Source organism: Ipomoea triloba, chromosome 14 (genome assembly GCF_003576645.1).
Source record: "Ipomoea triloba cultivar NCNSP0323 chromosome 14, ASM357664v1".
Lineage (NCBI taxonomy): Eukaryota > Viridiplantae > Streptophyta > Magnoliopsida > Solanales > Convolvulaceae > Ipomoea > Ipomoea triloba.
In genome coordinates this window covers 19,910,452-19,934,332 of record NC_044929.1, presented here as the reverse complement: position 1 = coordinate 19,934,332, position 23,881 = coordinate 19,910,452, and the positions used below count along the sequence as shown (strand labels likewise).

The following is a 23,881-nucleotide window of genomic DNA, read 5'->3' as shown; positions in this document are numbered from 1 at the left end:
GAACTCAGAAAAACAAAGCAATTAAGCTACTAAATCGAAAAAAAATAACAATTAACATTTTTTATAGGTCATTTGCCTATTTCTACCACCGGCGACGACTTTTCCAGCGACCGTCGCCGCCGAAAGTGTTCGTCGGTCACTGGAAAAATCGTCGCCGGTGACCGGAATAGACAAATGACCTGTTAAAAATGTTAATTGTTAATTGCTTAGTTTTCCTGAGCTCAGTGGCTTAATTGCTTAGTTTTCCTGAGTTCAGTGGCTTAATTGCTTAGTTTTCTTGAGTTCAGTGGCTTATTTGGAGCTTATTGGAGTTCAATGACTTAATTGCTAAGTTTTTCTAAGTTCAGTGGCTTATTTGGAGCTTATTTGAGTTCGATGGCTTAATTGCTAATTCCCAAATAGTTCAATGGCTTATTTGTACATTTTCCCTTATTTTTATTTAAATTCCATGTCAGCATTATGGAAGAGTTACCTGATGAAAATCTGGAGAAAATGCTAAGTGAACATAATTTTATAAGTAAATGTGACCAATTAGTTCAAAAGGTTAATTGATCACTTACGAAGAGGTTTTTTTTTTTTTTTGAGTACTATTGATTTTGTTACAAATATAGTATCTGTCCATCAGTACTTTATCAACCCTACTAAAACACAAAGAGTCAATATTTTCCCTACTAAAACTCGAACCCATAACTTATGACCTCTCATATAAGAGAGTCACTCCGTGTCACTCGCCTCTGCCATTTTTTTTTTTTGCAAAACTTCAAACGGATGACAAGCGTTTTGTCGCTTGCAGTAAATATCCCTGAATTTGTGTCCGATTTTAAGGACCTTTAAATCTTTAACTGAGAGTTTTAAATGTTTATAATAAAATGTCGTTACTTGTCAGCAACCCAACCATTTTTAATAGGAAGGTTCGGTGTGAAACCTATGAATTAGTACATAAATAAATTCCGCAGGAACATCGGAATATATGTCTCAACCAAACCTCAGGAGATTGTCTGTTTCTGACTCCTCTATATATTAATTAATCTCTTTTATTTGTTAATTCATTTTTTAAAAAAAAAATTATTATCCTTCAGAGTAGTCGAATAGATGAAGCATGATTCTCATACACCAAATTTAGTTCACGGAATAAACTTTGAGGAAATAGGAATCTGATTCAGTAGGGGTATTGAAAATGCAAGGAATAAAATAGAAATTTCATTCAATAGTTTGGTTCGTAAAAGGAACAAATTTCAAGAATGATGTTATATTGTTTGGTTGAAATTCGTCAAATAAACTCACAAGAATACTAGAATATTGGTTTAACATAAGGAGGATGAGGAGGAGAAGATATCAAAATTTCATATTTACCTATAACATTTAATCTTCTTTTCTACTTGATTCTTTGTCCAAATTTAATGAAATATTTACGATAAAGGACCAAAGTATGAAAGGTAAATTATGAATAAAAAAAAGTCAAGGTTGCTGTCAATGGTTAGCTTAGTCACCCTAAGTCCCTAACGGGTATTAGCACCTTTTTTTTTTACAATAATTTTTTAAATTCGAGAAAAGAATTTTAATTTAACATTAAACACTTTGTTTTTTTTTTCTCCTCCTTTTTTCCATTCTCTCCTTCACCCAAATTTATTTTTACCTTAAAAAAAGCACTTAATGGGATATAACTCTTTAAGTAAAATAGGTAGTTAGTACTTTTAAGTGGCTTAACCAAACAAGCAACAACAACATTAATCCTAACTAATAATGATTAGATGGAAGCAACAACAAAAGATTAGTCTAATCTAAGGTAGAATGTAAGAATGTATGTGAAGGTTAAGATCCGCAGGTAGTTTAAGTTTAGGTGAGGAACAAACATCAATTCTGACGACAAAGACAAGGAAAAGGAAAAGGGTATGTAGCCCTTCAATGGGTTAAGCATGCAGCTGCCTGATTTGATGTGAATTCCCATCAAGTCAATTCTGGTCTGCAATGATATGCTAATTATAAGCCCACTCTTATAGCTAGCTTCTCTTTTAAAAATTTTCAAACTTCCATCCTTCCCTCCTCTATCTAATCATTTCACTTTCCATATGTATCCTCCCTAAACCCTATCATAATCATGGCAATACAAGAAAAATGTTTGGAACATTCTTAGTGAGACAATTCTTCTAACATGTTTTGATTGATCCAATGCTAGACTAGATAGAGTGTTTTTTTATTTGATAGTTTTTCAATCAAAATATGTTGTATTAAATAAAATGTAACTTTTGTATCCATTTGTGTATATGTTAAAATTGCATTTATTCAGATACGAGAGTTATGTTTTATCCACTCAACTATTCTTTTAATTTACGAGAAAACACGCAGTCATTACCTAAAGATACATTCTAAATGAAATCAGCATTGTAATCCTAGTCATAAAGAACCATAAGGAGGTCTAAGGTTATCTATCCCTTTTCTAATTGTTTGTGTGTTTTAGTAGATTATTCAAAAAAAAAAAAAAAAAAAATACTACACACAACTAACACTTGTCTAGAGAATTCATGTGTCCTCCAATGGTAGGGCTATTCATCAATGCTTGGATGGGACCAAGATAGTTACTTTTTTTTTTCATCCGTGATTCTCTCTTCATCAACTACTTTTTATTGTAATAAATTTGAGAATAATGAATATTAAATTTAAAATTTCTACTTAAAATCACATATTTACGCAAGTAGATATATTGTAATGTCTTAATTCAACAACTTGAGGCAATTAGAAATTAAACTGTCAATGAACTGTAAAGTTATAAAATCAACTTTTTTATGTGTAGCGCATATTAAAGAATTCGAGTGTAACTTGATCCAGCTGAATTTGGATTGAATTGAATCCATATATTATAATAATACCTTTAGCTATTCATCTGTTGCGGACTACTTTATAAGAAGATGAAATAGCCTCATTTTTAGGACCTTATTCCCACTCTCTTTCATCTCATTAATGCATAATAGTGTTATGAGCTAAACGCCATTATTGCTTGCTTGGCTTGGCTTTCTTCTTGCTTGCTGTACTGTATTTCTTCTTTGATTAATTATCATCATGAAATCCATAGACCAGCTGTTTTGCTCCTCACCGGCCTCCACCGCCATATGTTCTAGCACCGTCCAACACGGCGTCGTTCCGCACGGCGGCGGCGTGAGGCCTACTATCGACCGCCGCCGCGTTCACCGCCTCGGCGGCCACCCGCCCAAAAACCGGGCTCCGGCGCCTTGTTCCTCCCACTTGCCCTTTGATCCCATCCCTCACTATCAGAAGGCCCGGAAGAGTACTTCGTCGGCGGTTAAGCCCGGCGAATTAAGCCGGAAAAGCTCCGCCGACGTCGGCGACCTGCGGGCGGCTACTGCGGCCACTAGCCCTCCTGGTTCCTCTCGATATTTGCTCGGAGATTCTCCCTTCATTGATTTATTGTCATCATCTAATGCTAATCTTGCCCGGAAAAGCTTGGTGAAGCGGCAGCCCTCAAATGAACTTCCCGTTTTCCGGTCATCGTCGGCGCGGTCGCCGCTTGAATCTCCGGTGTATAAGCCTCCGTCCTTAACTTATGTGGATGATTCCAATGTTAAAAGCTCCCCGTCAACTCCCTCCCACCATAATCATCAGGTTCTTCACTATTCTTCTCTCTCTCTTTTGTGTGTGAGAGAGACAAGGTTTTGAGTCTACACTAGGTAAACCTCACCCTTTTTACCTTAGTGGATAAAGGATCATAAGAAAATCAATTAGTGGTTGCCCATAACTGATCTGCTCAAATTAAGATAACCAATAGGTCACTGTCAATAGACTACTGTCATTGAGAGTCAAATGTGTAACATTGTTATTAATAAGTCAATATGATCAATTTGATTGAGGTTGGCTTCATTATTCTTCGATCTCTTATTTGTTCACTATATACATAATTTCACCATTTATTTAAAATTTTAGTTAAAATGAAACATGTATTAAAAGTCACGAAATTTGTGTGCATAATGATTTTCTTTTGGCACGCAGGTTGTGGAATTGAGGGTGTCAATTCATTGCAAGGGTTGTGAAGGGAAAGTAAGGAAACATCTCTCAAGAATGGAAGGCATGTAGTAGTTTCAATTCCCTACATACATACAAGAATTTTTACGTAAAAATTAAGAATTTTTAATTATGGTACTAACTATAACTAATAATTTTTTTTAATGAAAATAATAAAACAGGAGTGACGTCATTTAGTATTGATTTGTACTCAAAGAAGGTAACGGTGATTGGTGACGTGACTCCGGTGGGAGTACTCGCAAGCCTCTCTAAGGTGAAGAATGCACAGTTGTGGCCGTCTCCGGCGACAGTGATGTCTTCATCATCTCCAAGGGTCAGCTTGACGAATTAATTTAGAAGTTTTCTCATCAACTTTCTTTTCTTATTTCTTTCTTCTATTTTTTTTTTTTTTGAACTTGTAATTAAAAACCTCTTACTCGATCACAAACTAGTTCATCAAAACCTTAGTTGTGTATCATTGTATGCGCTTGCTCAAATTAATGTTAAATCAGTTGTTCAATTTTTGTTTGCTTTATGAATTCTATGTAAATATCTAGTATTGCTAATTATTACTATCTTAGAACATATTTTATTTATCGTGTTTATTACTGAACCAAGCGTAAAATTAACATTTTTTAATACAGAATATTTTATTATTAATAGGTATGGTATTACACGCCTGACCATCGGGCATTGTGAGGCCCAATCCAAAGAGTTTATTAGATCAGACCTAGTTTGAGACTATTAAACTAGTAATCTAAAAAGGGCAAATTTTACAGTGGACCATGGTTCATACAGTATTGCTATTCAGTTTCATTTTATACATACTGCAATTTCATTTCAACGTAACTAAAGTATCATTTCAATTCAATTACAGTTTCATTTAATAATATAAACACAATATGCGACACAGTTTCATTTTAGATACACTGTAGTTTCATTTTGTTATGAACACACACAAAATACGAGATTTGTTAAAATGTAACGGCTACAGTAAATAAAAGGTGTCGTTTTCATACCATGGTCCAGGTATAACAACCATCTAAAAGGACCATACTGTTGTAACTTGCCTACCAAACAGTTCAGTAGCATATAAATACGATCACTGCCCTCGCATTCCATACGCAATATTCTTTACATTCTCAAGCAATAAAACATCTTTTATGATGTTTTTGAGATCTTAATTACTTTTAAGTTCATAAATTCCTTATTATCTTAGTATTAGTCAATCAATTTATATTGGGTCGAGGTTATTAATACGAACACTTATATATAGATGGAAAAAAAAAAAAAAACTACAGAATAATTTTAAAGATAACGATATATATCAAAAAAAAAATTACTAGAATCGAGTTTAATTTGATTTTTTCCGAAAGAACAAAACGTACTAAAGCTGAAGATTAAAAGCGATCAGTTACCTTGTGTTTTGTGATCACAACTTGTTGGAGCAAACAATAATGAAATCCTTTTGAATAGATAATATATGTTCAAAACAAAATTTTAACTTTTAATTCAAAATAAAAATCAAACCTTGATAGGCTGGCATGCTGCATGCTTGTCTCAATGAATGTCAGATCTCTTGTTTACTACTTTCCAGATTAGTTTTGTGTTTTTAAGGTTGTGATGTTTCAGAGCGTTTGACCACTAAGATTCCACCTTATTTCAATTTGCTGATTAACTGAGATATTTTTCGTTTTAATTAAAAATCTAAATGGATAATTAAATGGTGCATTTATGTTTTATATATTATATGTTAACACGTCGTTCTGTGGTCTTCCATATGAATATGTCTTTCATATTAAATTAAGATACATGTTCATCTAAACTAATAATTGGACTGTATATGTATATTTAATACGGAGTATATTATATGTTCAACGCACTTCATCACTCTATATCTCTTTAATCATTAATTAACGCATTTGATTATTTAATACATTATCGATATAAATGTATTATATTGTTCAACAATAGATCAGAATCTATCACTCATTTTTATACAACTAAAAAAAAAAAAAGGAACTACACCTAATTAAAGAAATATAACTCGGGTAATGTCGACAAATTCAATAAAACGAAATCGTTGAATTTCCTTAGGTAAGAACCGAATTTCAAAACACGGGGCCTTGTACTAATGCAAAATGGTATATATCATCATCTAGTTAGTATGTGTATATATGTATTATGTATATGTGTGTGTGTATATATCTCTCGAAAAATCACGATCAGCTATATTATTATTAGATTTATTTGTTAGTACAAATGATCGTATTTGTATTGCTTACGCGTGGTCGGTTGCTTTAAAATGAACATTTGTATGATTATATCTTTCCTTTTCTGATTTCTCATCATTAATTTCTGACCCCATAATTTGGTCGGCTAGTATTATTGCAAGTAAAATGCACGCAAAAAGTAAATTTTGATACTAGGTTGGTTTTAATTTTTGTATAAAATAATCCACTGATTTGGTCAAACTTTTTGTTATGTATTTAATCATTACTCTTTATTTATTCAAAAAATTTTGTCTACGTAATATATATCAAGAAAATTGTTATTTTCCCTTCTAAAATTTAACTTAACAATAAAATGCTTTATATTCATCCGTGGCTCGATCATGAATTGATCAATCACATCATAAATTTTAAAATTTTTAAAATGATATATATTTAGCCTATTTAATATTTTAAAAAAAAATCAATTAAATAATAATATATTGTTTATAAATCTCCGAGAAAAAATTTATAGGAGAAAATTGTATGCCAACCTACACATTGCACGTACGCCAACCTCCTCGTATGAGGAATACTAATTAAGACAGTCCTCCATCAAAGGAAAGAGATTAGAGAGAAGAATTAAGTACCCAAAGTTTCTGATCATGGTGAATAAAAGCAACATAGGTAAAGTTTAAGATGTAAGTAGCGTTGGGATACCCTAACTAAGTTGGTTAGGTTGTTTACTTAGTAACTATAAAGTTTTACGTTCAACTCCTAATAGGAGCAATCTATATATTGACCTTCTTGATTTGAGTCGCTTAATTATGTATAATCTATGCTAATTTTAAGGTTTCTCAATTGTCAATGATTCATCAAAAGAAGTTGTATTAATTATTAGTCGGAAAAAAATTCCTTTTTGACTTGGAGGCTTGGAGCGGCGCACCATTATTGGATTGGCAACATTGATGGGGATATTTCATTTGCGCCTAAAATGGAAAATCCAATAATCCAATACATACTTTCAATGGTCTAGATCAGATGGGAGCATACCTTATAATATAGAAGTCAAATACTATACAACACTGCACAATCAACTTGGTAATATAATTGGCTTCATTTCTTATTCTCATATATATACAAACATTCTCGTATTCAAATCCATACAAATTTTTGCTCCCGAACAAGTGAAAATCTAGAAGACAAATAGATTTTTTTTTTAATTTAACTTAACAAAAAGTATTAAAGTAATTGTAAGGGAAGTCTAAAACTTGTCAAATTTGTTTGTAGTTTGTTCTGTTCGCATTCTAAAGTATGTGAAGTAGTGTGTGAGATATAGGTTGATTTGCAGATAAATAAAGAGTAGTATGAAAGAGAAATTGAGTCACCATGTTTATAGTGGTTCGAGAACCTTTACTCCACACTTCTCTTTAAACTCTTAATTACGGAGGATTTTACTAATAATCTAGTATGATACAAATACTAGTGAAACTATAGCTCTTCACGTATACTCGTTGCAAATAAAATCAACTAGGTTATTACTAGCTATCTCCTTTGATAGTACTTTAAACATCTCTCTTCACCAAGCTATATATTTGTCACTATGATCTTTTCACTCTAAAATGTTTGGTTCATGAAATAGGTCAGATATATAATGACTTAACATTCCTGGGGACAGGGCCGGTTTTTTTATTTGTGGGGCCCTATGCTAGTAACTAAGTGAGACTCTATTAAAGTATAAATAAACTACGAATTGAAGAAAAATTACAAAGAGAAAAATGCAAAAAATCTAATTTTGACCAATATAATGACAAATACATATACCAACTATTAGGCCAGGGCTGGACTAGGGGCCCCCAAAATTTTGGGGCCCTGTGCGGTTGCACATCTTGCACGCCCTAAAATCCGGTCATGCCTGAGAATATAGTTATTGCATTGTTTGTTTTCGAATTTTACTCATGGAATAGCATTCCTAGGGATGAGCTATACCTTTTGCAGGGGAATAGCCATTATTAGGGGGCCTCCCTGATATTAGCTATTCCTAAACTATAGGGAATAACTTTTATGTTATAATACCAAAAAATACTCTTTGTGAGTGTGTACACACACATTTATATTTATTGAACTATATATAAATTCAATAATAAAATAATAATAAAATAATAATAATAATAATAATAATAATAATAATAATAATAATTGTTGTTGTTGTTGTTATATATACACACACATATATCTTTGTTTAATTTATATCTGAGTTGTCATTAATTAATAACTCCTTTTAATATTAAAATGTTAGATGAATGTTTGAGAACACAGAAAATTTGAACAGATTATATAACAGTCAGCATCATACATGTTTCGATGATAAAATGCTAGACTTAATATTTCGTACCTTCATTCAATAATAGTATCAGATCGAGTAGCTGTGAGTTTAACCATCCAACAAGAGTACGTGTAACTCCCCATACTTCCCCACATATCCTATCGTTGTTGCTGACATCACAATATGTTGCAATTAAATTGTTAATTCCACCCAATCATTTTTGACACATAGGCAGTTGGTAATTAAATTCTTCGTATAATCTTGCTAATAGAAAACTACACAAAAATTTAAAAAATAATAATAATAAATCATTCAGTTGTAGCATTTATTGTGAACTTCCAAGCAGAACCACAATGCGTTGCCACATTTAAATGTTATAAATTCTCAGTACATATCTAACATATCACATTATAGAATAATTTAAGGGAAAAATTAAGGATCAAGTTAGTTATAAAGTTGACTTAATAACCACACGCACATTGATGACCTTCTCATTTTAGCTCAATCAAAGCGCACATTCACGTAATAATTGCGAGTTTTTTCGCAAATTAAATAAAGGAAAAACAACATTTTTAAAAAGTATAATTTATTGAAAATTGGATGACTGCCTTTTTCTTAGGTGCAGAATGACGAAATCCCTCCCCTCATCACCGCACACCTTGGTCTCACATGAATTGTAGAGAAATAAATCACAGTGATTGATTCGATGATCATTTAGGTGGAAGACCAGTTTTTGGTGCTCGTAGTGAGCCATCCATATAAATAGTGGAACTTTCACACTACAATGATTAGAATTCAATCATGTATCCTTAGAGCATCCACAATAGAGTTTTTGGAGTGATTTTGAGGAGGTTTTTGCTTAAGTGGATGAGAGAAAATGTTTGAGGTTCTTGCAGGAAGACTTGATTTTTGTCTCCAAAAGTAGGCCCCACCAAAACAAAGAAAAACTATTGCTCAATCGCGTGAGCTGCACAGAAGCGCCAGTCGGGCGCATACACTACACGTGCCCGCTAGGCACGTTAACCATAGTCCTTTTTTTCTTTTTCTTTTTCTGACAACTCTTAGATTTTTTTTTTTTTTTTTTTGAGTACTGTCTCTAATACAAGGTAGTGTTAGACATGTATGCCCTAGGAGCCAACATTTATTGTTTTGGGCATTAATTTCTTATTAAATAAATATGATAAATAATTATTTTATTTATTTTATTTTGGCTTAGTTAATATTTGATATTATTCCATACAATCTTCTTAATTCTTCATTCTTAAGAGTTAAGAATATGAATGACGAAGAATTAATAAATGAAGAATTGTAAAAATGTTCTTAGTCATAGGAATTCTAATTGGGCATTAGAATTCCGATAAGACTAGCACATTGTCCTTCTTATGGTGAGTCTCACACCATTCTGTATGAGATACAGAGAGTAGGCATATGGATGATTGTTAGAGAACAAGTCATTGAACAATGACTGACTACAACGTACCGCATGGTGTTTACCTGTGTGTCATCGGTATGTTGTATGTTACAAGTATGCAATAATCCTTTGACTTGAGACGACATGGTTGTCTCGTACATATGGTGGACTAGGTTTTGCCAGTATGCGCCTTTTGTTCCTTATGGGACTATAAGTGTACTTGGTGGCCTAGTTCAGTATTGTACGGAGACATGTGTGCGTTCAATAGAGGATCCACCGCCTTGAGGTAACAAGAATGTTCCAGTCTATTCAATAATCATGCAACGAGAATCTCTGGCCAGAGTATAATGAAGTTGGACTTCAGGTTAAGAATATTGAATAGACATATTGACCGGGTTTATGTATTTGACCAAGTTTGACCATGACCTTTACCTGGTTCGGAACAAGTGTTGTGTGGAAGGAATGTTGCATGATATTTGTAACAAAAATGTTCATTATAATATATTAAAATATATTCATTGTCAACTAAGTAGTCATGACATACTGCTAGGTGTCACTCATGACTTACGAGTTATTTAATAATGAGTCAATATCCCATCACTTGGGTTTGATCCTGTGACCTTTCCTCAAGAAGTGCCACATAGCTGTCAATTGAGCACAAGTTGTTTGGCCTTGATTTAATTCATTTTTCCCTTCTCCCCTCTCTTATTTGGCATCTAAAATTTTGTGCAAAAATTTTACTATTGAAAATGCTCTTAGAGCATCACCATCAGTGGTGATTTAGGAGATAATGTCATATTTATGGCCACCATGGCATGAGAGAGAGAGGAGGAGAGAGAGGGGGTTTGGGGTTCTTCTGCAAATATGGGGTTATTAGCTAACATTTCTGACATCAAAGAAACTTGAAAATTCAAGGCGCACAGCAGTGCCCATGCGGGGATTTTTAATGCCTGACATGTGACATTATTATATATTTTTTAAAATTATATTTGTTTTTTTTTTCCTTCTATCTCATTTTCTCTTTCCTAATTATACTTACAAAAACTCTTCAAAAACCGCAAAATAACTCCACTTTTAAGGATACTCTTTGGTGCAATCTTCTATCCAGAAACCAATTTCTCTTCTTTCTTTTCTGGTATACTTCTCCCATGGACCATGTCACCATGGTACGGTTGGATGTGAATATTGATGTGTTGTGAAGGATGTGAAACAATAATACGAGGTGGTTGGAACTCAAAGTCATGTCCCTCTTTGGCTCTTTCCCCACCCAAATACATCAAATCATTCACGTACGAGTTAAGAGTACGTTTTTTTTTCTTCACGTACGGCCATTGGTTATTGGGAAACAATTTATTAAAAATAAAATTTAAATTTCATTAAACGAAATTAATCCATATTTTATAATTTTTTTTTGAAGGCTCCATATTTTATATTTTATTGCTTGATTTGTTGAAAAAAAATTATTAAGAACAATTAGTATAAATATTCAAGTGTCCAAACTTAATAAAGTTATGTGAAGATAATATTGTACATTCTAATATTCAATTTGATGTATCCAAATTTTTAAATTTAGTTCAAATTTCAAAGTGTTAGTTCTAATAATTGAAATTATACCCATCTCTACCTACATGCAATTATTACGGTCCACACAGCAGTAGTGTGGACCATGATCTAAAAACACATAAAATACATTGTTTTAATTCATAAAATATTTTATTCTAACACATAAAGTACATTATTCTAACTCATAACATGCATGACCTTACCTTAAAAATTTCATTATTCTAACACATAAAGTACATTATACATTATTCTAACTCATAAAATTAAATACATTCTTCTAACACATAAAGTACATTATTCTAATTATAAAATACATTATTTTATCCTAGAAATTTCATTATTATTCTAACACATATAAAGTACATTATTCTAACTCATAAAATACATTATCTTACTCCCAGAATATTTATTATTCTAACACGCGTGTAAAGCAAGAAATTTTCTTAACATCAAAATGATGTCGTTTTAGACCTATCTCCACACAACTCTGTGGGCTGTTATATGATTTCCAAATTATGCCCCTTACAAATTATAGTTGACAAAATAATATACAAAGTAGTACATAGATCAATAGATGAAAAGAAAACACTTAAAACACTAAATTCAAGTCTCATTGAAAACAAACTACAATACATGCAAATAAATTCTTAGCTTTATGCTTGCATGGGTATAAATTAAATTCATAAACATAATTATTTTGTTTGTACCGTATACATAATATATAGTAACTGGAGTTAAATGAGTTTCGGTTTAATCTTAAAATTAACTTGAACGTTTTTTTTTTCTACAAAATAATACTCAGTTACCATTGTATTACAAACCATAATTTAATTTATAACAGAAATAACGACAGAATTGGGGCATGTTATTTGAACAGTGTCGGTGGAACGTAACATATTATTATTATTAACCGTGAATGTTTCTCCACCTCTGGCATTACCGCCTATTTCATCGCCCGTTCATTTCGATCATTTTCTTCTTTCAATTCTTTTTCTGTTTCTTTTTTCTTTTTTATTTTTTTATTTTTATTTTTATTTTTTATTTTTTATTTTTTGAAATTTTAAAATGTAAAATATACTCCATGCTATGCTAACAGAGGAAAATTTGACGTTCTGAAATATACATATCGTCGCCGTCGACCTCACGATCGATCATTTTTCAATCAATCGTAACCTTCAGAGATTGCAGACAATATAATTAATTTGATTTAATTTAATACACGTCTGAATATTGATTGTTTTGTTGCGTGCATGTGGGCAAGAATCTGTTCCCTCCCTTAGCTTCATTGGCGTTCATATATAGCAGTTCCGGCATTGGAACCAAAATTGCAGGCTGTTTTGATGATGAACAGCCCAGCCCAGAAAATTTATGGGCTCTTTCATCTTTAATGGCATTTAGCAGGAGGTGGAAGGTTCTTCATCATGTCCAGGTAAAACCCATGTTTTTCCAATTCCCCTTTTTTTCTTGTTTTAATTCGGTGGAATTCTCAATCTTTCTGATTGCATTCTGAGAGATTAATCAGAACAAAAAACGATAACAATGGCAGAAAGTAAAGAAAAACAATATTTACGTGGTTCGATAATGTACTTATTTGAAAGCAAAGCTGTTCTTTTATTAATTGTGATGAAGATGGTTGAACATTATATGCAACTAACATGTACATGAACAGAATTAGGTTATTATACATGTTTAAGGTTGCATATAAATATGTTGCTCGTAAGAGACATAATAGATTCTTTATTCTTGTTTTATCTCAACACATTCCATGATCATTGGTAATTCAAGAAAATTTGTGTTGTTTTTTGATGGTAGAAAATGCGATTGTTGATATGGGTGTTTGAGGGGAGGAAGAAGAGGCTTTGCTAAGGGGAGGAGAGATCAGAATTGAAGGAAGTTTGTGTAAATATTAATAATACATAATGGATAGGGCGGCAGAGACGCCGTATCCGGCGGTGTCTACCCGGAAGAAGATGACGAAACAGCTGACCGGAAAACGCGAGGACACGGTTTTGCATTCGGCGGCGAGGGCGGGGAACATTGCGGCGATAATGGAAATGGTTAACAAGACAGGGGAAGAAGAAGAAGAGGCGGCGGAGATGCTAATAAAGCAGAATTCAGCAGGGGAAACAGCCTTGTATGTGGCTGCAGAATATGGGTATGTTGAGCTTGTTAGGGAGATGATCAAGTATTATGACCTTGTGGCCGCCGGAATCAAGGCCAAAAATGGCTTTGATGCCCTCCACATTGCTGCCAAACAAGGCGATTTAGGTACGTTACTTTCACTATTTGTCGCGTTTTTAGGCTGATTTACCTTAATTGTACTCTTTTGTTGGCTAAAATCACAGTGCGAGTTTCCAGTCATATACATATACATGTAATTAACTTAAGTTTTGTACTAAAAAAAAAACAAAAAAAAACTTATGTTTTGAGACAGAACACGTTATTCGATCTTAAGTCATTTTGTATGCTTGATAATGAAGAGATGGTGAAAGTACTAATGGAGGCTCATCCGGAGCTGTCGATGACGGTTGATGTGGCTAACACGACGGCGTTGCACACGGCGGCGACGCAAGGGCACATAGAGGTGGTGGATTATCTGTTGGAGCAAGAGGGCAGCCTGGCAGCCATAGCCAAAAGCAATGGAAAAACAGCTTTGCATTCAGCTGCCAGGAATGGGCATGTACAGGTTGTGAAGGCTATATTGAGTAAAGAACCCAGGGTTGTTAATAGGGTGGACAAAAAAGGTCAAACCGCCCTTCACATGGCGGTCAAAGGCCAAAATCTCAAGGTGGTGGAGGCTCTAATCCAAGCTGATCCTTTGTCCGTAAATATGGTGGATACTAAGGGCAACACAACATTGCATATAGCAGCTAGAAAAGGCAGAGCTCAGGTAATTAATTAATTAAATTCACTATTCTATATTACTCCGTATATTATGGAAAATTACAAGTTTGACTTTCTTGGTTTGATCCAATCACTTATGAACAACCAGTTCACACCCTCTGATAGTGGCTACGAGTTTCTCTCTGATATTTTGTTGATTAGATTGAAATTAAAATATGTAAATGATGAAGTAAAAGTGTAATGTGGGAGATGCAGATTGTGAAGATGTTATTGGAGCAGGAACAAATGGACACAAGAGCATTGAACAGGTCAGGCGAGACAGCTTTGGACACAGCAGAAAAAATGGGGCATGGCGAGACGGAAGCCATGCTGAGGGAGCACGGAGTGCAGAGCGCCCGTGCCATCAAGCCGCCGGTGGGGACGAATCCGGCAAGGGAATTGAAGCAGACAGTGAGCGACATAAAGCACGAAGTCCACTACCAGTTAGAACACACGAAGCAGACAAGAAGGCGCATCCAGGGGATCGCGAAACGCCTGAACAAAATGCACACGGAGGGGTTGAACAACGCCATAAACTCCACCACGGTGGTGGCAGTGCTGATAGCGACGGTGGCATTCGCGGCCATATTCACGGTGCCGGGGCAGTACGTGAACGACCCAGAGGATATCCCACCGGGGACGTCACTAGGAGAAGCCAACATAGCGCCAAAAGCGTCGTTCATGATCTTCTTCGTGTTCGACTCCATCGCGTTGTTCATATCCTTGGCGGTGGTGGTGGTACAGACGTCAGTGGTGGTGATAGAAAGCAAGGCGAAGAAGCAGATGATGGCGATCATCAACAAGCTAATGTGGCTGGCGTGCGTGCTCATCTCGGTGGCGTTCTTGGCGCTGTCGTTCGTGGTGGTCGGGGAGCGCGAGCGGTGGCTGGCCATAGTGGTCACCATCATCGGGACCACCATCTTGGCTACCACTTTGGGGACCATGTGTTACTGGGTTATCGTGCATCGGATTGAGACTTCCAGCAGCAAGAGGAGTGTCAGAAATACCTCTCAGCCCAACAGATCAAGGTCCTTCTCAGGCTCTGTCTCAGATTCAGAGCTACTCCACAATGAATTCAAGAAAATATATGCTATATAGTATATAATAACATCAACAACCTTCAACAGTCCCTTGATGGCATGGTAGATTGTGATCAACCCAACACTTATCCTCTAACATTGCTTTGTACAGACCAATGCAACGACTTTCAAGCTTACAAAAATGAGATCAATATATACAATTCTATTATTTGACTCTAAATATATACAAAGTATAAGTGTATAACATTCCATGTACAAAACAATAAAACTTATCTTGGCCGAGCTTATATTACCTTTGGGGTCACCGGCACAACCCGTATATGGGGTCGTGCCCAAATACTATAGCCCATACTTGGGCCAGCCCATGCAAGTCATGCCCGTGCCAAGTCATATAAATCTAGCTCAGATTGACATCTCTAAAATACTGTTCTTATGGAATCATCAAATATTTGCAAATAGGCAGAAGTTAATTACCCAAATAATCAACAACAATAAAAAAAGGCATGGATCTGAAATAAAAGGGTTGAATACAGAATACTAAAACAGAAAACTGAACTGAAATCATATTTTTCAACTAATAACACTTCAAGATTATCAAATAAAAGATACAGCATCTACATTTAAACCCAAATGAGATTGATTGATGTAAATATTACTAACAATGGATAAACTGAACAACAAACTACAGGTAAAAACTACCCGGTTATAGAATTTACACTGACAAGTACATCTCCAAGGTTAATGTTGAGGTAGCACAGGTCTCTTCTCCAACGCCTCATAATGTACCACAAAATTATCCTTCATTAAAGTGCACCATCATATTAACAACCCGGGGGACTAAAAGAATAGGATACTCAAGTTAATGATGTACCGAGGAATGCATACCTTACGAACAGTTTCCCATGTGTTTGGGTCAAAACAAATATAAGATCCTCTCTCGTATGTATTGGTCTTAACAAGAGGCTCCATATTAGTAACCCTCATAAACCACAACCGATGATCTCTGTGATAAAACCACCCTCTGTTATACCTGCAAGAAAATGATGCAATACCACATTTTTAACCAGTGAAGTCCATAAAAGGAAGTCCACTTGCAACACAAAAGGAAAAACAGAATGTAGAAGACAGTGGAGAGAGCATACAATTCGTTTGCTGCATATAGTTGTGCCTCGTCTTTTGGCATGCTGCGAAGTTAGGAAGATCTGTTAGAACTGATTGTAGTACTAGGAGAACAAGTCATACTTTAGCTTAATACTTGCCTATAAAATATATAAAACAAAGTATCCAACTGAAACTTTGAGAAGTACGCTTGCTGCATCCAATATAGAACATATTAGTGAGGGAATTTTTTTCCTTTTTGAAAGGAAGAAAATCAATTTATAACAGAAGTATAAAAATAGCTGACATTCAGAGGAGGTGGTTGTTTCGCGTAATAACATTGAGGCACATTGAACTCTGGATCACCCTTGGCAGGCTCATCAGACCACGGTGAACCAAATGTCTTGTGCAGATTATCAGCCGAGTTCAAGTTCAATCCCAGTGTTGTCAGGTCAATTCCAAGAGCAAGGGATGTAAGGTTGGGATCACTCATTCTTATAACACTTAACAAACCAAGCAAGCCATATGGGTCTGGAGTAACTAGCGGCTGTAAGGATTTCATGCCCTGATCCCTGTATGGCTGACCTACAGCAGACATTTGTTGCAGACGGAATTGGGGTTGATTTTGGTGCTGCTGATATTGCTGGATTAGTTGGTCATAGGAACCAATACCAGAAGCAGAATTTGGAGAATTAAGAGGTCGCAACCCTAAGCCAGAGGATGCACCAGGCTGAAGAAAGTAAAAACCACAAAACAAAAATATCAAATCAGTGCAACACACGTGCACCCTTCTAGCAAGAATGGGATGCACAAACTTTTTAACATCAGTGGAAACAGAAGATTGCTGCTTTCTCCATAAAGCAGCTTAATCATGATTCAAATTTTGTTTAACATATAAAACACCAGACAAGCACGCTATTCCCTGGTTCTGCCCACCTTTAACTACGAACACCAACATAAAGACACCAGAAACTATATTTCCAATTCAGAGGGGGAAAGTAGTATGCACCTGCTGGTGAAAAGTTGAATGAGATGGTTGAAAGACATCTGAACCATGTGAGTGAAGTAGATCTTGATTATTTACATTTGAAAATGAGACACCACTACTGCTCACTGATGAATGCTGCTGTGGGCGATGAGATGAATACGTTCCTCCCAAGCTAAAACTAGCAGATCTTCCCATCTACACATTGAATCACCAGTTATGAAAGCAGAAATAAAATAGTGAAATGAGATTACAACAATTAAGGGTAAAGAAATATCTGATGAAACAGTGCTTAGTGCTTACAGAAAAATGTTGCTGCATCATGGGAACATTATTATCATGAAGCTGTTCTTTCTGGTGTAGATCCATAGCAAAATCGGAATTGCCACCTAAGAAATCAAGTAGATAGTCAATGAAAGCCCAACTTAGCTGAAAAAGATAAAAGAAACTTAAATTCCATTTAACAAACTCAAAATACTTGCGAGTAAAATTCTAATGTGTTATCAACAAAATGAAAGATCAACTTGTGCATGAATCGGCCTGCTCTTTATCCCCTATATCACATGGTAGATAGGGTGAATAAATATGTAAATTCAGCACCGATACCGCTGCCACATTCCAGCCCTGTTGTCCGCTTGATATTAAACTTATAAACTAGCAAGTAGCAAACAGCAATATCTGTATAAATCAACACAGTGAATACAATCACAAATAAACTGTATGTACCTTTAAACCCTGGCAAAGCTGGAAAATCTTCATTTTGAATGCTGAACTCCTGATTTTGCTGAACAATAGGACTAAGGCCCTGTTTTCGCAATGAACCTGGAAGTGATCAAATACATCAGTGACCTGATAGCATTGTTGATAAACATACCTGAACAGAATGTGCCCAAAAAACAAGACAGGAAAAAAAATTTACCTATTTGTCCTTGAGGGCCTCCAGCAGAACTAGGGCGGCTGGATAGTTGAGGGAAATCATTGATATCAAAAGGGGAACCATCATTTGCATTTATATCATTCAACATTCCCATAGAGTTAAGATTGTTGACTTGGATATGATTTTGAGATAGTGGGCCACCAGCAGGAGGATACGAAGTTCCTAACATAGACATCACCTGTGGAGAAGCTGAATAGAGAGATATCATTATTAGTGTAAAAGATGGACTAAGCAAAATGAGAAATTCTGTTACACATGTTTCTTCAAGTTTATATACCACTAAAGAAGTTACGGCATCATCTAAAAACCCATAATGGCACAATCGAATCATGTTACATTTGAATGAAAATAGGTAGCAGTGTGAAACCATTGAACGCAAAAGGCAATTCTGATTTGCAAACCTAGCATTTCTCAGCTTAAGATATATTTATACTTCAATTTAAAGACCATACTATTCATTTATAAACTACCACAACCCAAATTTATTGTTGGCTCATTTGATAAGATGCTCAAGACAACCAATTTCAGAAATTTACCTTGTTGAAGAGAACCACTCATTAGCCTATTTGGCCCTGGAATATTCAAGTTTCCAGAACCACTATTGGCAGTCAAATTCAAACGTGATGCCAGACCAGGCACAGACAGTACACCAGAGCTAATGTTCCTTCCCATGTTCCCCCCACCAACTATGTTTCCAACTGAGCTTGTCATCCTTGGCCCTGCATTTCCCAAAACCGGGGACACTCCAAGTCCTGGGACAGCACTTCGATTACCAATAGCAGCAGAAGTTGGAAGAATTCCAGGAATTGAACCACCAACACCATTTGTGTTACTGTTATACCCTGGGTTCCCTACAACACTTAAACCACCTCTACTCGTCATCCCTGTATGAGCATGTGAACTGCCATGAGATATCTGCAAATTAGTGGCAAATGAAACAATAAGAAACCTTTAGAGGCACATGTTTCAAAAACACCATTGAAATGTTTTCTGAAATCGTAAGAACATTATCATCCCTAAGCCAATACTGTCTTCACATCTCACAAAAGTTTAGCAAAGAGCTGAAAATAATTTTATCCCCCATCAATTGTTTTGGATAAATTTAAGAACATTTACTCTGATGCCTTACAAGACTTCCAGATCCCCAAGAACAAATACCTGGGAAAGAGCAACTGGAAGATTGTTTGATGTGAACCGACCACTAGAAAGGCTATTCCCAGACTGCTGAACACTGCTTGATGGCATGTTTATACTTGTGTTCCTCGATCCAAGTGTACCTGGCATACTGGGAACATTGAAATTCCCATGAATATTATGCAGCCCCTGCACACTTCCTGTGAAGAAGAACTTTGTAAATCATTGGCTTAAAAAGCATAAAGACGTCATAATCCAGTAAACAACTTACCGGAATGATGATAAACAGGAGATGCTGCACCAGACTGTGCTGAGAATGATGTGTAGGAGCGCCCAGAGTTGTCGGTAAGGTTTGAGGTTGACCCGTTCAAAGATGACTACAACCAAGTTAAATAAATCAAACTTCAGCATAATGGGGCATGGAATAAAAAAGCGTGTCCAATGACCATCAAGGCCAAAAAAAGAATGCTTCTTTTATGACTTGAAAGATTCTAAAGCATTATATTTGTATCTCAGTTATCACAAACAATGCTGGTAAACCTCATACTAAGCATTTCTTGTCCAGGATCCAAGACAGCCATGTACTTTACATTCTAAGACTGAGATTAATATTTATTTTATGCATTGAACTAACACCATGCAGTGCTAATAATCATACTCACATCACAAAGAATTTTAAACACAGTAACAAAAGAAAATTAGATATGTACTGATATGCATAGCATGAGTAAAAATGTTCATGTACAATGAATAAGGTAGAGTTTAGATTCTATCAATTAGATTCCGAAACAGGAAAGGAAAATGACAAAAATAAAATTAGTACTAGATAGATATTGCAATCTAGATTCTAGAAGGAATAATACATTAAGCAACCCTGACATTGTAGAAATGTCAAGAGGTCATGCAGAACTTTTTCCAGGTGGAGCGGCAACTTTTCTTGCTTTTCTTCTGAAAGATTTTGGGATAAAATTTTGGAAGCTTTTCCGACGCGAAACTACCTATAATGCAAAAAGGAGGACGTGATTGGAACAGCCAGTCAAAAAGAAATATAAATGGTAATATAATTGGAAGAGCAAGTCAAAAAGAATTATTAGATGTTACATAACAAGAAACCAATAATAAATTAAGACACTAAAAAAGTCAGGAATATAGTCAAAACACACAGGGAAACATAAAAACCACCAACACGAGGCAAATGCATCGAGAGTGAGACAGTAAAAATTCCATTGTTACGCATAAGAGTTAATTTTTAAGTTTTAACACCTGTCACACCGCAGTTTTGTTGCTAAGGATTTTTCACCAATACTTTCCCAGTGAATTTCATTCAGCAGCCCACCCCATCCCCACTCACAACCCTCAAAAAGAAATAGAAAGAACTCAAAAAAGAGAAATTAATCAGGGATAAAAAGGTTTAAATTTGATGACAAACAGGCTACCAAACACGAAAAGAATTATTTTTGTCCGTAAGGGCAGCCCAGGTGGTAAGAGTGCTCTACCTACAGCCGAGAGGTTGGAGGTTCGATCCTCAAACCCCTGGGTTTGAGCCGGTCAGCTATGGGTAACCTAGGCTGGTTTACCTCCTTGTGGTCCTTTGTCGGCTAGGGTCACAGGGCGAGGAGAAAACCTCGTTAAAAGAACGAAAAGAATTATTTTTATAAAAATGTCAAAATGAGGAAAACTTAATGACATAATTCCCAATCTAATTAAGTGCATCGATTTTATATTTCAAGACTTTCCATTGGCTTTTCATTACAACATAGAGCATTGACACCACAATAAAATATGATTTCACCGAGCACAAACATGAAGTAATGTAACACCCCTTAAAAAAAGTTTGTAATTTTCCCTTATCTAGCAATTCCATTGAAATTAATATATGCTCACTAATATCATCACGGAACAGCTAGATTGCTATTTATCCACTGTTTCAGATGGCAATAGTGGAGGAGCCAAAGTTATTGGAGGGAACAAAATTTGGAAACAATAGAGGCATATCAATTCTCAAGTTACACAGGGATGCCAGCATAGTAGTTATTTAAGTAACAAAATAACTTGGTATAAAAAGTGAAGCGTTTATTTCCTCCGTTTTTTGCGGCATTTGTAAAATACAGGCTGTTGAAGCAAACAGGGTGGCAGGTAGAATATCAAAAGTATCAGATAATCAATGACCTAAAGGCTAGCAACTAGACCAAGGAAAACGAGCTATCCAAGAATTGCTGCTCCAATTATTCCATCTCAGTCAAGCTCAGTGATTTTAACATGGATCGATTTTGATAGTCCAAATTTTTTCAACCTTTTGGTCGAATTCCAACAGCTCAAATCAAGTTGCACATTGAAACTCAAAACAAATGCCCTGAGGTTACAGTCCAATTAACTATACATGGCACATTTCACAGGTACAGAATTCACAGTCTGCACTTCAACTGCAGATAGTGTTCATTAACATTTGCAAATGGAAGACAAAAAAGCATACATAACCTTTTATTCATTCCAAGCGGCAATGTGGGATTATAAGCAACTGAGATAGTTTCACCAAAATTCATCTCAAAAACAGCACCCTAAAAAATTTCCATTTCTCCATACCGCACAATCCAACCCCAAATTACCTCCTCCTCATCCTCCTCCCCAAAACTCAAACAAATTTGTGAAAAATTATACATACACATACACAGCAACACGCCGAATACGATACTGAAAGTGAAAAGAGGAAGATGCGTAAAACCCTAAGAGCTAATACCTAAACTTATACGTATACCAAAAAAGAAAAATAGCGTTAATAATATGTTGTCCGGTATGTATTTGCGTGTATAGATACAGAAAGAGAAAGAGAGTGTGGATGGAGGTGATTACCAGTCGCAGATCTGTGAAAAGAAGAAGATAGAAGACTCTACTGGTCGACGACAGAGACGAGCCAAGAGGATCGCGGAGACCAAAACCCGAAAAAAAAGTGGGAAATTAATTTAATTAATAAAACCTGCAAGAAAATGCGTATTCCACAGTGGTGATTGGGCGTGTCCCTCAGATGACGTAACCATCCCCCCTATCGGTTCCTGGCGTGTAGGGTGCGTGCGGGATGTGTGTAAGAAATTGGAATGACATTTTGGTTGGACCCTTGAAGTTATGATTATGGCCTTCTTTGGAATCAGCAGCTAGCGGATTGTGTCAGCGGTTAGCGAATTGTGTTAGTGGATTTGACTAACAGATTATATTAACAACTTATAAAAAGATGTTATTAAAATTAGTTGTTTAAAGTTAATGGTTAATATGTAAAACGACCTATAAAGACATAATAAGTATTATTATTATAAAAGAAATAATATTTTTTTTTAAAAAAAAAAAAGCATAAGGGAACTATGTTGGCTCCCCTTAATTGTACCACTTCTCCCTCGGTGGAAGAAGTGGCAGCTGACAAGAGTGAACTAAAGCTCCTTTCTCAAGTTCCATAAATTCAATGGGTTGCTATTTTAATGAGTCGTGATGACTTCTCATTAAATGAGCCATCAATGACCATTTTTAAATCTAAAGGGCATTTTGGGAAAAGAATATGCTTTTCCCGCGTTTACAGAAATGGAAGTTATTAGTAAACCGCTGCTCCAAACCGCCATTTTACCAAACATTTAATTTGGCGGTCAGGTCAAAACACCATTTTGGTGGATCTGCCATTTATCAAACAATAATTTGGTGAACATGCTTTTCACACCTCTACTTTACACTTGTATTTTTCAAATTCAATAATTTTCATGTGTCAAATTCACAAATCCTCAATGCTCTCTGGTGTCTCAAAGTATTGTATATTAGTGTCTATAATGGAATAAATTTATATACTTTCATTCAGTAAAATTCGAACATAGATAATGTCAGGGGCAGATTGTTAAGTTTACTTTGATTAGTCAACCAATTAAATTGTGCTTTAGAGGAAATAAGGTGACTTTGAGTTAAAGTACCTAGTTTACATTATGAAAATTTTAAATATACACCTCCTAATTTACTATGAGTATACACTAAAAACGATAGCAAGTACTAACAAAATAGAGGTAAAATGTTATCATCAATTACTAAATGTTGAGATCCTGAAATTAGCTTCCCACCTCTAGCAAGTTAAGAGTAACTCAAAATAATCAAACTCGATCGGTGTGCATGGTATAAGCACAACATATCTTCAGTAGACATAATTTCTATTATTAAGTGTTCTTATTATATTATAGAGTTAATTTCATTTTTTGTCTTAGATTTATAGGTGACAGTCCACTTTAAGTCCTTTTTTATCAGAACATTCACTT

At 35.2% G+C, this 23,881-nt stretch overlaps 3 protein-coding genes and 1 non-coding gene across 5 annotated transcripts; 3 read left to right on the top strand and 1 right to left on the bottom strand.

Annotated features, from left to right (window-relative positions):
- The first annotated feature begins 2,948 nt into the window (after window positions 1–2,948).
- Window positions 2,949–4,553, top strand: LOC116005057 (protein SODIUM POTASSIUM ROOT DEFECTIVE 3-like). Its single transcript, XM_031245284.1, has 3 exons — window positions 2,949–3,618; window positions 4,003–4,078; window positions 4,197–4,553. Exons 1-3 carry the CDS (start codon window positions 3,058–3,060, stop codon window positions 4,364–4,366), a joined length of 807 nt encoding a protein of 268 aa, XP_031101144.1. The 5' UTR covers window positions 2,949–3,057; the 3' UTR covers window positions 4,367–4,553.
- Window positions 4,554–12,866: 8,313 nt separating this feature from the next.
- Window positions 12,867–15,667, top strand: LOC116005157 (ankyrin repeat-containing protein At5g02620-like). Of its 2 annotated transcripts, none has more exons than XM_031245413.1 (4): window positions 12,867–12,953; window positions 13,337–13,792; window positions 14,005–14,414; window positions 14,624–15,667. In XM_031245413.1, exons 2-4 carry the CDS (start codon window positions 13,444–13,446, stop codon window positions 15,503–15,505), a joined length of 1,641 nt encoding a protein of 546 aa, XP_031101273.1. In that variant the 5' UTR covers window positions 12,867–12,953; window positions 13,337–13,443; the 3' UTR covers window positions 15,506–15,667. The 2 variants fall into 2 exon arrangements, with proteins under 2 accessions (XP_031101273.1, XP_031101274.1); XM_031245414.1 differs by having other exon boundaries at window positions 12,870–12,953; window positions 13,452–13,792.
- A 303-nt stretch (window positions 15,668–15,970) lies between these two features.
- LOC116004688 (probable NOT transcription complex subunit VIP2) lies at window positions 15,971–22,620 on the bottom strand. Its single transcript, XM_031244840.1, has 14 exons — window positions 22,452–22,620; window positions 20,465–20,599; window positions 19,873–19,978; window positions 19,626–19,801; window positions 19,004–19,382; window positions 18,450–18,656; window positions 18,257–18,352; window positions 17,834–17,919; window positions 17,555–17,728; window positions 16,853–17,275; window positions 16,707–16,759; window positions 16,590–16,631; window positions 16,333–16,477; window positions 15,971–16,245 (listed from the first exon to the last, which is right to left on the bottom strand). Exons 2-14 carry the CDS (start codon window positions 20,480–20,482, stop codon window positions 16,186–16,188), a joined length of 1,965 nt encoding a protein of 654 aa, XP_031100700.1. The 5' UTR covers window positions 20,483–20,599; window positions 22,452–22,620; the 3' UTR covers window positions 15,971–16,185.
- Window positions 19,873–19,950, top strand: LOC116005389. The gene has a single exon (XR_004094969.1). It is a non-coding gene; the product is annotated as a small nucleolar RNA snoR35 (small nucleolar RNA).
- Window positions 22,621–23,881: the final 1,261 nt, after the last annotated feature.